The sequence below is a fragment of the Mus caroli genome, chromosome 10 (assembly GCF_900094665.2).
Source record: "Mus caroli chromosome 10, CAROLI_EIJ_v1.1, whole genome shotgun sequence".
Lineage (NCBI taxonomy): Eukaryota > Metazoa > Chordata > Mammalia > Rodentia > Muridae > Mus > Mus caroli.
This window is the reverse complement of record NC_034579.1, coordinates 87,771,559-87,787,636: the sequence shown is the minus strand read 5'-3', so window position 1 is coordinate 87,787,636 and position 16,078 is coordinate 87,771,559. Positions and strand designations below refer to the sequence as shown.

General features: G+C 43.6%; 1 protein-coding gene across 1 annotated transcript in view; it reads right to left on the bottom strand.

Moving 5' to 3' along the window:
- Fgd6 (FYVE, RhoGEF and PH domain containing 6) overlaps nt 1-16,078 on the bottom strand; it is a 107,143-nt gene that overhangs the window by 49,885 nt on the left and 41,180 nt on the right. The window contains exons 4-5 of the mRNA XM_021174937.1: nt 2,329-2,396; nt 2,211-2,241 (exon numbers count right to left, since the gene is read on the bottom strand). Coding sequence (XP_021030596.1) covers nt 2,211-2,241; nt 2,329-2,396 — 99 coding nt within the window. The remainder of the gene's footprint in view (nt 1-2,210; nt 2,242-2,328; nt 2,397-16,078) is intronic.

The following is a 16,078-nucleotide window of genomic DNA, read 5'->3' as shown; positions in this document are numbered from 1 at the left end:
TGTTGTGGATTGGTGATAATATTATTTGTGCTAATTCAGCTCCCAAAATTACATGGGAACCCACACACCTGAGTATAAGACACTGAGGGTCCCTGTCCCCAGTTAACTTTTTTTTTTTTTTAAAGTTTAGCTCTTTTTTTTTTTTTTTAAAGATTTATTTATTTATTTATTTATTATATGTAAGTACACTGTAGCTGTCTTCAGACACTCCAGAAGAGGGTGCCAGATCTCGTTACGGATGGTTGTGAGCCACCATGTGGTTGCTGGGATTTGAACTCTGGACCTTCGGAAGAGCAGTCGGGTGCTCTTACCCACTGAGCCATCTCACCAGCCCCCCAGTTAACTTTTATTGGTAAAGTTGCCAGCAGCCAATGGCTGGGAAGAGAGACAGAGGTAGAACTTTTAGATTTCCCAGGCAAGGGAACCCAAGAAAGATGAAAGAGAATTGTCATTGCCAGGGAAGGAATAAGATGTAAGCTTAAAAGCAGCAGAAGACAGAATACCAGCCATGTAAAAGCAGGGTTGAGCGGCCCCAGCCCCCCACCCCCAAATTTGATCTAGGGTAGCAAAGACGGAATACAGATTTCAGTAAGTAATAACTCAGGAGTATCAGAGGGGAGGCATTAGCAACATGGATGTTAGGGAATGGCTCAGAACTGCACTGTTTAAGGCATCTTAAAATAGAAGGATGCATGTGTGTGCCTTTCATTCAAGAATCCAGAGCATTGGGCGGCTAGCAAGGAACTTGCACAGCCCCTGCTGGGGAGATAGAGCAGATTAATTCACTACAGCAACGTAGTGAATTATAACCAGGTAGCCTTGGTTCTAGCTTTCTAGGCTTATTGGGAGTCTATGTGCCGGTTAGTTGTTTTCAACTTGGCAGACTCTAGAGTCACCTGTGAAGAAGAAACCTTAATTAAGGAACTGCCAGACCAGTTGGCCTGTGATAATGTTCATGAGAGACTGTCTTAATTGATGACTGACTGAGGACAGCATAGCCCACTCTGGGCAGCACCATCCCTAGGCAAGTGGGTGTGGGCTTATAAGAAAGTAAGCGATGTTCCAATTGGGTCCTGCCTGGAGTTCTTGCTCTGACTTCCCTCAACATAGATTTTAAACTAGAAGTGTAAGCAAAGAAACCCTTTCTTTCCCCGCCCCCCGCCCCCGTTGCATTTGGTCCCAGTGTTTTATCACAACAGAATGAGACTAGAATATTCTATCAGATTGCTGTCTAGTCTGGTGGCTCAAAACTATAACTGGGAGTCTGGAGGCTGAGGCAGGAGGATCACTACACCTCTGAGTCAAAGATGGGATGAAGTGAGACTGTTTCAAGAGAGAAAGAGGGATAAAGACAGAGATGGTAAAAGAGGGTAAGAGAGTAAGAGGAGGAGAGGACTTGAGGACTCCAGGGTTCCAGAAGAGAGACACACACAGAGACAGTCAGACAGACAATATAATTTTCAAGGGAAATTTTCAAGAAGACTTGAGTACACATAGTAGCACACATGTGTGGAATGTTTGGGGTATTTAGGATATCTTGCCAAACTATAATCAAAACAAAGCAACACTAAAAGTACTTTGACTGCCAGTGCACACCGAATTTTGAAAAAACTTGCAGGGACAAAAAAGTATAAGAGGAAAAATGAGTATGTGGTCGGATATATACAGTTGTTTCCTAACAGGTCTGCTCAAGTATGATGATTTGCATGAAAAAAAAAAAAAGCTATAAAACTGCCTGTGTCACGTGTCTGTGTTTGGAAGCTGCTAGAATTGGAGAAGAAATGCCCTAAAGATAAGTCATCATCATTGTAAGTGCTGAGGATGTAGTCTGGTGGGGGGTGGGGGGTGGGGGAAAGGAGGAAGAGAGGAAGAGGAAGAGAAGGAGCAGAAGCAACAGCCATCATAGCTCATTATTATGAAGAAATGCAAGACTGCTGAAGACATATTTTTAGAAATCATCTAGGTATATCTGGGTATAAATGGGATACAGACATTTTGGAAAATGTCTAATTTTTATATATATGTACATAATTAAAATTACATATTTAATTTATAAGTATGTAATTTTTTTGCAAATTTAAAATATGACCAAGGACTAGAGAGCACGTGTGTATTGTTCACTTGTTAGCTATGCTGAGAACCTTTGGGGTAAGAAAAGAGCAGGGCAAGGAATAATCTTCGATTTGAGAAAAATATTAACAGATACTTACAATATGCAAAAGCTTTAACACATCCACAAACCTGTAAAACAAAACAAGGAAAGCACTGTGTTTTTTAATAGGCCAACTGGGGAAGAACAGTCTTCGGAACGGGTAACTCGATACCTACACTTTCTCGGAGCTCATGATCTCCTTGGCGATATGATGAACTTTGCTTTTCATCCCAGCATCTTCATCCTGAGGTTAAAGAGAGCATTGAGAAGCATGAATTCATAAAGTATGGGGTCAGCCGTGAGCTCGCTGGACAAGCACTTTACCCCCATCCTTATCAGCACACGATCCACACTATGCAATACTGTCATTTTACATTTCTGCCCTGCCACTGGGGTGTCAGAGAGCTACTGATGTGACGCTCAGAGGAGGCGAAATGCAGGGCTGTTAGGCTGCATGTCTTCCTCACTGCTGGAGTGCTGGGCTGCGGACATGCAGCTCAGAGAAGGTGAAACATGGGGGTCCCAGTCCATGTTTCTCCAGGTGAAAACAACAGGGGTTGGGTCAGAGACTGTGGTTCTCAAACTCCTAAGCACCACTGGGACTAAGAACTGGAGTCTGCGGGGCCCAGGACAGGGCAGAATCTGGCTTGGCACAAGTGAATGTCAAACGTATGGAGGGTCTGAAAGACAGGCCTTCTATGGGAGACTCCGTCACCCGGTGGCAGTCCTAGATGAAAGAGACAGTCCTTGCTTGTCCAAACTGTCTTATTCATGATGCATGAGGATGCATACATCTTACTCAGGATGAATCAGGGGTTAAATACCTTTTGCAGGAAGGGATGCCCAGGAAGAGACACTCATTGGCCTATCTAGTGTAGTTCTCATTAACATGGAGAACTAGGTTTTTATGCTACATGACCAGATGTCATGGTCCTCTTTGTGGGATGTCATGGTGACGTGCTCCCATGGTCTGGAGCTAGAATGAAGTCCTGCCATTCTTTTTCTTTTTTTTTTTTGGTTTTTTTCGAGACAGGGTTTCTCTGTATAGCCCTGGCTGTCCTGGAACTCACTTTGTAGACCAGGCTGACCTCGAACTCAGAAATCTGCCTGCCTCTGCCTCCCGAGTGCTGGGATTAAAGGCGTGCGCCACCACACCTGGCCCAAGTCCTGCCATTCTCAATTATTAGATTTATTGGGGGTTCTGAGCTTGCTACAACCTTACCAGTTCTGCCTGGTGGCATGGTCTACTGCCCCACACAGTACCTCAACTGCAAACATGGGGAAGTAGTAAGATGATGATTCAGAAGTAGCTGAGAGAAATCAGGAATGGGACTGGGGGTGGGGGGGACACACACCTTTAATCTGAGCCCTTGTAGATATAGCTAGATCTCTATAAGATTGAGGCCAGCCTGGTCTACATAGTGAGTTCCAGAACAGGGCTACATAGTGAGACCCATGTCGATCAACCAATCAACCAACCAACCAACCAACCAATCAATCAAATGAACAGCAAAGGTTCAAAATGGAAATGTTAAAATACCACAAAGAAAACACTTATGAGTATCACAAAAAGCCCAGTGAGGTTGTGTATGCACAAGTAATTCCAATCCTCGGGAGGCTTGAGGCAGGAAGATGGTGGGTTCTAGGCCAACCTTGACAACACTGCAAGCCCAACTAACTAACTAACTAACTAACTAACTAAATAAATAAATAAATAAATGCACTTTAGATGATGCATGAAGATGTGCTATGAAGAACTATTCATGGGCTGTGTAAGTCAAATCTCTCTAATTCTAAAAGCACAGTGTAATCAGGACTCTTCATGACATTCTATATCCGACATCATCTCAAGGACATCTTTTAATTATTTCTTAATGTGAACACTAACTAACTATCCCAGCAAGGACAAACAAACGGTACATGTCTGGAGGGAGAGGGGAATGAAGATGATTTAGAAAGCACTTCTGACATTTAAGTGCGCTTGCTGCTGTTTGCAGGGGACAGATGGATGTTTCCCTTCCTAGTCTCTGAAAGATCTGAAAATGCAATCCCTTAGTGAAGGGGGAAAAAAAACAACAACTAAGCAGTAAATAAGGAATAAGCAATTAAGATATTTACTTAAGGTGAAAATGATAACCAGGCTTGGGAATCTAACTTCTCAGTACAAGTTTGTTTGGTGTACAGGCTTAAGCCCACAGCAGAGCACATGTATATGTGCATACAAGCTCTCTCTCTCTCTCTCTCTCTCTCTCTCTCTCTCTCTCTCTCACACACACACACACATACACACACACTTAAAACTAAAGACAAGTTCCGAAGCAGCTATAGAAAAACACCATTTTGCAAAGATTTTTTTTTTTTCATTCTTGTTTGCATTCTTTCCAGTTCTGGCAGCACCAGACAGTTAGTCTGAGCTGTTTCAAGAACTACTGGGCAAGGAAATGCATAAAAAGTCACCATGGCAATCCCCTCGCCATTCATCAACAGAATGCCATGGAGGCGGGGCGGGGCGGGGCGGGGCGGGGCAGGGTGATGAGTTAAAGCAATGGCTCTCAGAAGTAGCTTTCTCTACCAGGAAATGGTGTTCCATCCCAGCTGATCCACTTAGCACACAGCACTTCAAAGTATTATCTTAGTTCTTTATCTTATTTTTAATTTTTTGGTGGTGGTGGGTATCCATAAAAAAAAAAAAAAAATCTCTTCAGCATTCTAGCCGAGTGCCCTGCCACCCATCTAAACCCAAGTCCTCTTCCTTAGCTCTTGAATTAGTTTCACATGGTTCCATAATTTCCATGTCAAAACAAAGATATAAAATAAATGTGGTATAAAAATGTGTCAACTCTCTGGGAGAAAACATTTTAGTGATATTTAAACCCGTGACTGCTTGTGTTCTGTATTTACCATAAAGTCCTTGTCCTCTCTTAGCTAAGCATAGCTGATGTCCAAGTGCGTAATAATCCTTAAAGGTTTCACCTCAGTGTATTTTGTTTTATTTTGAGATAGGGTCTTGCTGTACCCTGAACTCATCTCAGAGTCTGTCTACTGCAGCCTCCTGAGTTGGGGGATTATAGGCACAATCACACCTCACACGAAGGTTCTTCAGTATGTTTAGATTCTGGATTCTGTTCGTTTGTTGCAGAGCTGAGGACTGATTTAAGAGATACCTCACATGCTAGGTTAGAGCTCTACCAGGGAGTTTCAAACTTAGCACCTCCAGAACCTGGACATGTATTTATTTACTTAGTCACTTGTTCTAATGTGTATGTGTGTGCATGTCTGCACAAAGCATACACAGGAGCCACTGGAGGCCAAAGAAGTGCAGGTGGGAGTGGCAGCTAACCACTAATCTCTAAGCCTTCTTGTACTTATTATTCCTTCTATGTTTTACTAAAAGAGTTTGCATGCAGTACCAAGAAGCCCTAACCCTTTTACTGACAGAGACTGCTCTGCCAAGAACATTCAGAGAAGGCTGCAACCGGAGTATTCATGAAAAGAACCCTCAGATGGCAAATGTGGTGGCTAATTTTGGCTGTCAAAGCACTTGAGAAGAGAGACCCACAATTGAGAAACTGCCTCCAAGCCTGTGATAATTAATGTCTGTGGAGCGTTTCCTTGATTGCTAATACACACGTAGGAGAGCTCAGCCCACTGTGGGTGGTGCTGACCTAGGACAGACAATCCTGGGCTGTAGAAGAGTGACAGACATGAGCATTCTGAACGTGAGCATGGAAGCAAGCCAGTAAATGGCATCCCTCTCTAGTCTCTGCTTCAGTTCCTGTCTCCCGGTGGCTTCTAGTGATGGACCGTATCCTGTGAGCCAACTAAACCCACTCTTTTCTCATGTTGCTTTTGCTTACGCTATTTACCACAGCAACAGAAACCAAACCAGATAAGAGGCCACTTCTCCGCGGGACATACAAATGCTGTCTAATTAACCTAGTGTGCGCTTTGCCTTCTTTTCCTCAGCTCTCAAATTCTATTGCTAAAGGGACAATTACATGACTCTGACTTCTGTCCCTATTAATACCCACTTTTCTAGAGTAGGTTCTTGAATGATTAAGACGAATGGGTTGCTGTTGGGGTTGCTGGTGCTGCTATGATTCAAATGCTAAATACTGTATCCAAATACCTGGTTGCCCAAGAGGAGTGAATTCTCCCTTACACCAGCTTCTTACAAACCTTGCTGGCAGTGTCAATTGGCCAATAAAAGGATAAAGCCTAATAGGGCAGTAATAGAGGTCGGCAGGCTTTCAGTTACCTGGCCGGGGATGGGGGTGGCAGGAAGAGAGGAAAGGGGAAGAGGGCAGAGATGTGGAGAAGAGGAAGTGGCCAGGAGAGGAGATGGACCATGAGCACGCGGCCAGGGGAAACATCAAGTAACAAGGGCCAGATGGCTGGGGTGTAGCTAGAATAGCTCCCAAGTCTGCACAGGCTTGGTTTACAGCTTGTGAATAAAATCCCTGGACTGCGTGTCTTCTGTACAGGCTGGCTAGGATTTAGAATCCCATTTACAGGATGCACATATTTTGTTCTCCTCAACTCCAACCATTCAGCTTCTACATTTTTTGAAATGGATGTGATCGTGCAGACCAGACATCGGTCATGAACTGGTGACTGGGACTGCATACGTGCTTACACACACACACACACACACACACCCTTGGATAACTGATATTCTAATAACATTATGCATCTCTCCATACTATCTGTAACTCTAAGGTTAATGCTGCTAAAATCAGTATACATTTTTAAAATTAGAAACTCATTAAAGGGCTAAGTGATGTTCTGTGATGCTCAGAAAGTTTGAGGCCCTGTACTTGATCTCTAGCCCTGCTTCCAGGCCCCCAACCCCTAGCCACATACACAAACCCAAAAATGAGGGAGGTGTGGGCTAGAGAGATGGCTCAGCACTAAAACACACTTGCTGGGCAGGTATACCATCTTTAATCCCAGCAGGTAGGTAGGAGGCAGAGATAGGCAGACCTCTGTGAGTTTGAGGTTAGCCTGGTCTTCAGAGTTAGAAAGACCCAGTCTGAAGAAGAAAGGGAAAAAAAACAGAACACACTTGCTGTTCTGCAGAGAATAAGGGCACCCACATGGCAGCCCACCACCATCTGCAACACCAGCTGTTGCAGGAGACCCACTGTCCTTGCTGTCTTCACAGATGAAACATACAGAAAATATGCCTTTCTCTTAAGGTATTATTACTTAAGTACTTGTCTTTTATCTCCTTTCCTCCTTTTGGTACTGTCCTGGCACTGGGGCCTTACTCTCTGCACAGAGCCTTGCTCTACCAGAGCCGGAATCACACAGAACTGTGTAGAGTGGGACCCTCCATAATTATCATACACCGTCCTTGGGCAGACAGCATGCTTCTACTACAGCGAAGGACAAAATACAGACTAGAAAACTTAACTATATATAATTCTAACAAAGGACTGGTATCCAGAATACACACAACACACACACACACACACACACGCCCTCTGATAACTATAGGGCTCATCACTTAAAAGGCATTTGTTGCTCTTACAGAAGGCCCAGGTTCTGTTTCCTGTACCTACACAGTGGCTCAAGACCATCCAAAATTCTATAGCTGAGAGATATGATGACCTCTTCTGAGCTCTTCAGGCACCAGACATGCAGAATGTGTACACTCAGGCACACAGAAATACATATATGCAAAACACTCATACACATAAAATAAAAATAAGTATTTAAAAAAACCCAACTGTGATAACTCAAACTCCACGGTTAAAAATGAGAATTGATGTGAGCAGACACTTCACCAGCGCAGAGCGGATGTAAGAATGGCCAACAAGTATAGGAAATATTTTGACATGGTTACGTTAAAATCACAATGAGCTACAACATCGCACCCACACAAGAGCTACAATTAAAAACATCAATCAAGTTGGGCATAGAGACACAAACCTGTAAGGTAGGAGGATCAGGGGATGGAGGCTAGCCAGGCTACACAATGAGGTCATGTCTCCAAACAAAGGAACAAGTCCTGTCAGACCTCAGGAAGCTAAGGCAGGAGGATTTTAAACTGTAAGCCACCCTGGACTACCTAGTTTACTTAGTGACGTCCTCACTGTCTTGAAATACAAACCTAAGTGGAGATACGGAGATTGGTATACACTGCAGGTGGGCATGGTAGCCCTTCAATGTTTTGATTAGGGTTTCTATAGTCTCCTAACAGACTATATATATATATATATATATATATATATATATCTTTTAAATGTTTTAAGTTCTCTCTCTCTCTCTCTCTCTCTCTCTCTCTGTGTGTGTGTGTGTGTGTGTGTGTGTGTGTTGGTCAAGGGGCTGGTTCTCTTCTTCTACCTGTGGGTCCCACCCATGGATTAACTTTAGGTCACGAAGTGTGGCAGTTTGGTGACAAACACCTCTACCCACTGAGCCATGCCACCAGACCACATCTCTTGTCCCAATTATCCTGAGCGTGTTTCCATAAAGAAAGAGTCAGTAGTATCTTTATGTCATCCTTCTAAAATATGACCTTGCTGACATTTGACAGCAAAATTAGTATGAGAAATAGCTCTACTGCAGCCAGGCCACTGCTCTGAAGCTGGGTTTGAACATCATGAGAAGCAGGTGTATGTCTTACAGTTTGTATCCCAGGTAACTACTTCAAAACTTTAAAATCACAGATCTGGGATGGAGTGTGAGTATTTGAAGAAGGGACTGAAAACACTGCCCAGGAAAGGGAGGAAGATGCATTTGATGACCTTTGGGCACTGTAAGCATTCATTCCATACTGGCTCCCCAGTGCAGGGCTCAAACAACAACACCTTGAAATAGGAGGCTCTGAGGGGCTGAGCACAGGAGCACAGAACCAAGCACCAAGAACCTTAGATTTTTTTAAGGCTCTGTCCCTGGTTCCCAGCATAGAGAAGGCTCTCTATGAGATCAGCATCTCACTGAAGAAAGGTCACCCAAAATAACTGCAATTGTCTTATATTTCCTCCCTAAAAATTCCCCTAACCAGCAAAGGCTCACTCAGAAAATATGACAAGATCTCCACCTACTGAGCTAAATCGAATCCTCTCCTTTTTTCTGAGCACTGCCACCCAAGAGAGATTTGATCTCTACAGGGACAGCAGAGTTCACAGTGCAAATTCTCCACCTTCAGTTCCCTATGAACTGGATGGCCCTTCTTTGTGTTCTATGGTTTTGTGTTGCTGCCATACACAGGCTAATAAATGGGCCTGCCTTTTCCCTGGTGGGTGTGCCTATTCAGTTGATTTCAGCTGACTCAGACAGGAGACCTATAAAGGAAGTGGGAACTTCCTTATACACCTACCCGTGCACTGAGGCCAGAAACCTGAATTCCTCTTTCTTGTTCTCGGTGCCACCCTTCTGAGTCAAAAGGCCTGTTCATTTATCCTTCTGAATAGTTCCTCAGCGCTTAACTGCCCCTTTCCTTGAAGTGAGTGACTTCTGTCACTTGATGAAATGCCCAAGATAAACTTGGAAGAGGTCTCCTGGAGCTCAAGGTTTCAGGGATTTGTAATTGTAAGCTAGCTCCGCCCCTCTGTCTCCTTCCTTACACCTCCCCTTTGTTTAGGAATTCCCTGCTGCTCAAGAGCATCTTTTCCTTCCTTGGATTTCTGGCTGCCCCATGTTCCAGCTCATTCTTTAAGATGACAAGTCACAGATTTTCTCTTTATGAAGGCTCCCACCCTTGAAGGACGAGATTACTCTCTTGTTCACACACTATTTATAAGACACTCAGCAGACTGTTACTATCTGTGGAAATATCCTAATTCTCTCTAGTCTATCTATCTACTTTTGTATCCTTCTAAATATAAGCATAGTGCCAAACCCCACTGTTCATGAACTAGCAAATTCATGAATAAACAAATATGTACAGGTGGCTGCTACTGTCTCAGATCCTAAGCCTAGAACACACTGTTTGATATGTTATATGTAACATAAAAACACAAACTCAAAATCTGTGGCACATATATAATACAGTATAGTTTGACTGAATTAAATAAGGAAATCTAATCTAGGAGTCCACATAGTTATCGACTCTGTCCTTTTCTATGATTTATTTTATTTTTATTTTTTTATAATTTTTGTAGATGAATATTTTGCCTATGTGCATGTGTATGCAGCACATGTATGTTTGCTGCCTTTAGTGGTCAGAGAGGAAAGTGGGGTTACAGAGGGCTGTGAGCCACCATGTAAGAGCTAGGAGCTGAATCTGGGTCCTCTGCAGATCCAGAGGTGGGATTGAAGGGCATTAACATTTATGTATAACACTTACAGGAGTTAAATGTTAAGAGCATTTGCCACCACACTCCACCTAAGGTCTATTTTAATGTTGTGTGTGTGTGTGTGTGTGTGTGTGTGTGCGCGTGCGCACAAGGGCACAGATGCTCAGAGGCTGACACTTCAATTGTAAGCATCCTGATAGGAGTTCTAGGTTCCTGCTAGGAACCAAAGTCTTCTACAGGAGCCATAAGTGCTACCTCCTAACTACTGAGCCATTTCTCTAAAGACAACGAATATTCAAAGTTCTATATTCTCTCCATCTTGTAAGAGCAGTCAGTGATTCCAACCCAGCAAAACAATGACGGGAACACACCTTGTGAGACCTCAGTGGCCCGTTTGGCACTTCACATTTCTCAGTTAATGAAACTGTATCACACTTCAAAGCAGACTGCCTATTAAATAATAACATCTTCTCAAAGCCTGCCCATGAAACACAGCCACAGACAAATGAAAGCATGTTGTCAAGGTCAAGAAATAAGTCACACAGATTCCAAAACAGGACCTTTGACCAGAAATCCAGTGACATGCTGTCATGCTCCTGATAACAGCCCAGCTTTGCACATTCTGACGTGTTCTCTTCATTTCATATTTGCTCAGAACCAGTGATGTCCAGTGACATTTTCTTAGTGTGTTTAATACTATTGTTAAGAGGCCTCCACTATCACACCCAAGAGTTCTACTTACAGGAGATAAATGTTAACAGCAAGACCTGCCCAAGGCACAGCTCTTTATAGCTTTTACGTGAAAGAGGAGGTGATATCATGATGTCACCTAAAGGACAATGTCTTTTTCAGTTTCCACCCTTCTTGTCACAAGAGAATAAGCATGGCTATTTTCAAAAGATTGGAAAAGGAACAGAGAAACAAATATCTATCTAGAGAAGCTGCAGAACGTTTAATCATAAAGAAACAAAATGAATACACTTCCTTTTTTGTTAAGTAATGAATTTCCTCTAAGTCTCACTAAGTCCTTGGGTGGCTTGGAATTTACTATGTAGAACAAGATGGCCTCTAATTTGCAGGCATGCTCCTGTCTCTGCCTTCCAAATACTAAGACCATGAGTATGGCCATGCCTAACATATTTCTTTAAAACAAACATTTATTAAAAACAGAAAGAACAATAAACTGAAGTCTAAAGAATTTCTAGGGAGCTAGAGGGGTGGCTCAGGTGGTCCACGAATACGAGGACCCAAGTTCAGATCCCGGTACAGTATAAAGGACTGACAAGACAACACCACCAACCTTGCTGAAGTAAGGACTGAGCTCCAGTTTCAGGAAGAGCTCCTCCTGGAGAAAACAGGGTGGAGAGCAACAGAGGAAGCCATCTGACCCATGGCCTTTGTGTGAGCATCCATATACAGACACCTGCTCAATAACACTCTCCACGTAAGGGGGTTAGCAAAGACTCTCACAGTTTACTACTGTTCTCCAAACCTGTTCCAGGAACATCATTTGGCTTCTGTGAACAATGTACCAGTTTGTTAAGAGAAAATCAGATTGAAATGAAAAAATTCCAAACTGGGGGTTTTCGAGTAGACTACATGGCCTTTCTAAAATCCCTGTACCTCATAGGCATCAAAGATCGTACCTATGGCAGATGCTATGGGAAGCTGGTGCACTGTTTGGAAATGACTGGGTGCTGATGCTGCTCTTGAGGCAGGTTCTCACTTTACAGCCCTGGCTGGCCCAGAACTCACTAGGCAGACCATACTGGTCTCTCTAACTCACAGAGCTCTCTCCCTGCCCCTGCCCCTGCCCTGCCCCACCCAGCCCCGCCCCTGCCTCCTGAGTGCTAGGATTAAAGGCATACACCACCACCACACTTCACTCTTTAAATAATTCAGTGGTTCTTAGCAAATTCAGGACTGTCCAGCCATCATCACAATCAAAATTCATAATATATTCCCTATCTTCCAAAACACTCTGGGCTCGTTACTAGTCACTCTCCATTCTTTTCTATGGCCAAACAGGACTCTACTGCGTGGATATACCACATTTAGTCTCTTCAGTTTTCGGATGATGATCATTTAGTCTCTTGGGTCACTATCAGAATAGTGCAGTGCTAGAATGTAGCTGCCGCTCAGGCCACAGTCTCCGCAGCAGCCATTCCCCTCTCAGATGCTGACAGACAGCCTCTTTGAGGCAATGTGACTCTCTAACAGATTTTCAGGTGCCACAGCGTCTCACCTGGGGGCTTATATCAGAGGATAAGGTGAGCACACATTCTGTTCCCCATCCCCTTCTCTTCCTCCTGCAGCTGCAGCCGTGTGCTGGGAAACCATCCCTACCTTAGGAAGGTCACTTTGCCAGGCAGGCCCTACTTTCCTCTGTTCAGATTCCCCACCAGGCCGCTGGTCTCTGATGCTGGGGCATAAATGCTCCTCAGAGCCCTCACCATACTGTTCTCTGTCTGCCTGGCCATGGCACCAATAATTCTTCTACTCCAGTAATTAACTCCAACAATCTACCTTAGTGTCCCACCATCTAAGTAAGACTTTCAATTATGAACAGAGACAATATGAAACATTTTTGTGTGGGCATATATTTTCACTTCTTGTGGATAATGTAGACTTTCTGGGCCAAATGATGCCTACAGTTAAGCTTTTGAAAAACTGCAACTATTTCCTAAAGTACTGCTTCTCCTTTTAACCTCCCACCCCACCCCCACCCCCACCTCACCCCTGGCCTTCTCACCAATACTTGTCATTATCCACTCCTCTGTTGTTTTTAAGTTGGTTGTCTTGGCTGGCCTAGAATCCACTATAGACCAGGCTGGCTTCAAACTTATGGCAATCCTCCTGCCTTTGCCTCCCAAGTGCTGGGATTACAGGCACGTACTGGCCAACTTGACTGAAGCTGACTATTTGTTCAAGGTTATCCAGCATAGCAGTACTAAGTCGGAAGCACAGCAGGGCTCTGAATATAAGCAAATTGCTTCCTCACTCAGCAAAGACAAGGCATACTTAAAATAGTGTGTATTCACTGGCAAAGCCCTGAGTGCTTGCTGTGAGATGTTTAAGATTTCCCTTACTGTATATGACCAGTAATAACTAAACATCTCTGTGTACTCCGTGACAGACATTGTTCTCAGAAATGTCAGCATTTGTTCATTTGTTCAAAACAATCCTTGAAATAAGGGCAACGTCAACCCCACGCTCTACTTCGTTTTGTTTTTTGGCGAGGGAACGTAGGGCTTAAAGGAAGTGAGTTGCCTGAGATCACAGTGCTAGTGAGGGGTGGGAACCCAAACAATTTCACTCCACGGACTATGTTCCCTTAACCACGATGAAAGCGAGTTACTTAAAAACGTTCCCTGGGCTCTGTAGGCAGGTTAGCACTGTCTAGAAAGGAAGCATTGATAGATGCTGCTGCTGCTGCTGCTGCTGCTCTAGGTGGAGAGACACAATGTAAGTTCCTCAGAGTAACTGAGACTTCCAAGGGAGAGAGACATTATGGATGCTATTGGTGCAAGGTTAAAAAGAAAGAAAGGAGATGTTACATGACCACAATTAACTGAAAAATGGTACCATTAAAAAAAACACACACAAGCCGGGCGTGGTGGCGCACGCCTTTAATCCCAGCACTCGGGAGGCAGAGGTAGGCGGATTTCTGAGTTCAAGGCCAGCCTGGTCTACAAAGTGAGTGCCAGGATAGCCAGGGCTACACAGAGAAACCCTGTCTCGAAAAACAAAAACAAACAAACAAAACAAAAAAACAAAAAAAAAAACACACACACACACAAACAAAAATCTGGTGAGTGAGATGCCTCAGTGGGTAAAGGGACTTACCATACAACCCTAAAGACCTGACTTCAATCCCTCACATCCACACAGGAGAGAAATGACTCACACAAACTGTCCCTGACCTCTATAACTCTGTGATGGTGCGTATGTTCTCATACACATGTGTGCAAGCACGCACACACGCACAAACATACTCGCACAAACATAACACAAATAAATGCTTAAAAAGATGAAGATTTAGCAGGGATATGTCACTGAGGCACAAAAGGCCATGTAACTATGAAATAGAAGCAGGAACGGAAGAAAAGGCACACACAAAGACAGAAGGGACCTTAGAAATCTCCACTGACCGCAAAATGAAGGCGTCAACTCCGCAGTGACAGAACATGATGTTGGGAAGAACTAGGTGGAACTGGTCAGAGCTTGTCTTTCTACCAGTAGGACCCCCACTGCTATGTGGAAGATCCCACTTCCAGAGGAACTGGAAAAGGTTCAAGTGAAAAAGAACAGGACAAAACAACACTTTGAATCAGGAAGAGCGAGCAATGGTCACTCATCAAAGGAAGTAAAGCCTGGTTTTAATTACAGCTCTCACACAATACTGTTTGAATGTCCTTTCTCAAACTCCCCACTGGCTTTGGCTCTCTGCACTCAATTTAAATTCTAGTCAAATATCACTTTCTCAGAGGCTTTCCTCCAAAGTCGCTACTACGGTTTCTAGCACATCACTGGAAGCACTGAGGTTCTTCCTGTTGATGTATTTTGATCCTTCTTCCTCCACTGGGATGTGAGCACCCCCAAAAACATGAGCCATGATCTGCTGACAAGCATGGATGCTACCTGGGACGTAAGGGGTATCCTCTACATACTGTAGAAGGGATCCAATGTCCAAGAAGCAACACAGAAAATAAGCTTGCAAACTAGAGCACGAAGAGTATACATAAGGCACAGGGGACGCTCTGTGACAGTCAAATAAACCCGGAGACAGCTGTGTGCATCCATGATAGCCACCCAGCTGTCAGGAGCTTTACAGACCCACCTGCCTAAGTACCTTTTATCGATTACTTCCAACAACTTGGTTTGACAGTTGATCCTGGGGTGTGTGTGTGTGTGTGTGTGTGTGTGTGTGTGTCTTGTCTCCTGTCTGAGGTATCTGATTTGTTTTTAAGACAGTGTCTTACTCTATAGCCCATGCTAATCTGAAACTTACTATTTAACCCCAGATAGCCCAGAACTCCTGCTACACTCCTGCCTCAGCCTCCCAACTAAAATCACAAAGGTGTGCTGTCACATCCAGTTCATAAATTCCCATCAGCAAAAAACAAATCATCAATGAGCTTAGTAAACCCAATAATGGAAAATATTTTAAAATTTTCACATACCAAATCATTTAAGTGTATTTTGTTTTTATTTGGCATTTTTAAGCCAAAAAGATCAAGTAATTTGCTTCATGTAATCCAATTCATAGCTGGTAGCCAATTTTTTAATATTTATTTATTTATTTATTATTTTATGTGTTTTGCCTGCATATATGTATGCGCATCACATGCCAAGGTCAGAAGAGGGTGTCAGCTCTCTTGGAATTGGAATTACAGACAGTTGTGAGCCATTAAGAGGGTGCTGGGGAGTGGATAACCACAGTGTGCCACTCATTTAAAGGTGGAAGCAAATTTAACCAGAGCAACAATACGTTAAGACAGAAGCGTAATGGATTAGTAACTTACGACAAGGAATCAGGTGACCAGCCTTTTCTCCTCGGCTTGCCACACTGTAAGGCTCCTTTAAAACTCCATTCAGTAACACCCCAATATATCCTGGGGGTACTGTGACTAAACTCCATTCAGTAACACCCCAATATATCCTGGGGGTACTGTGACTA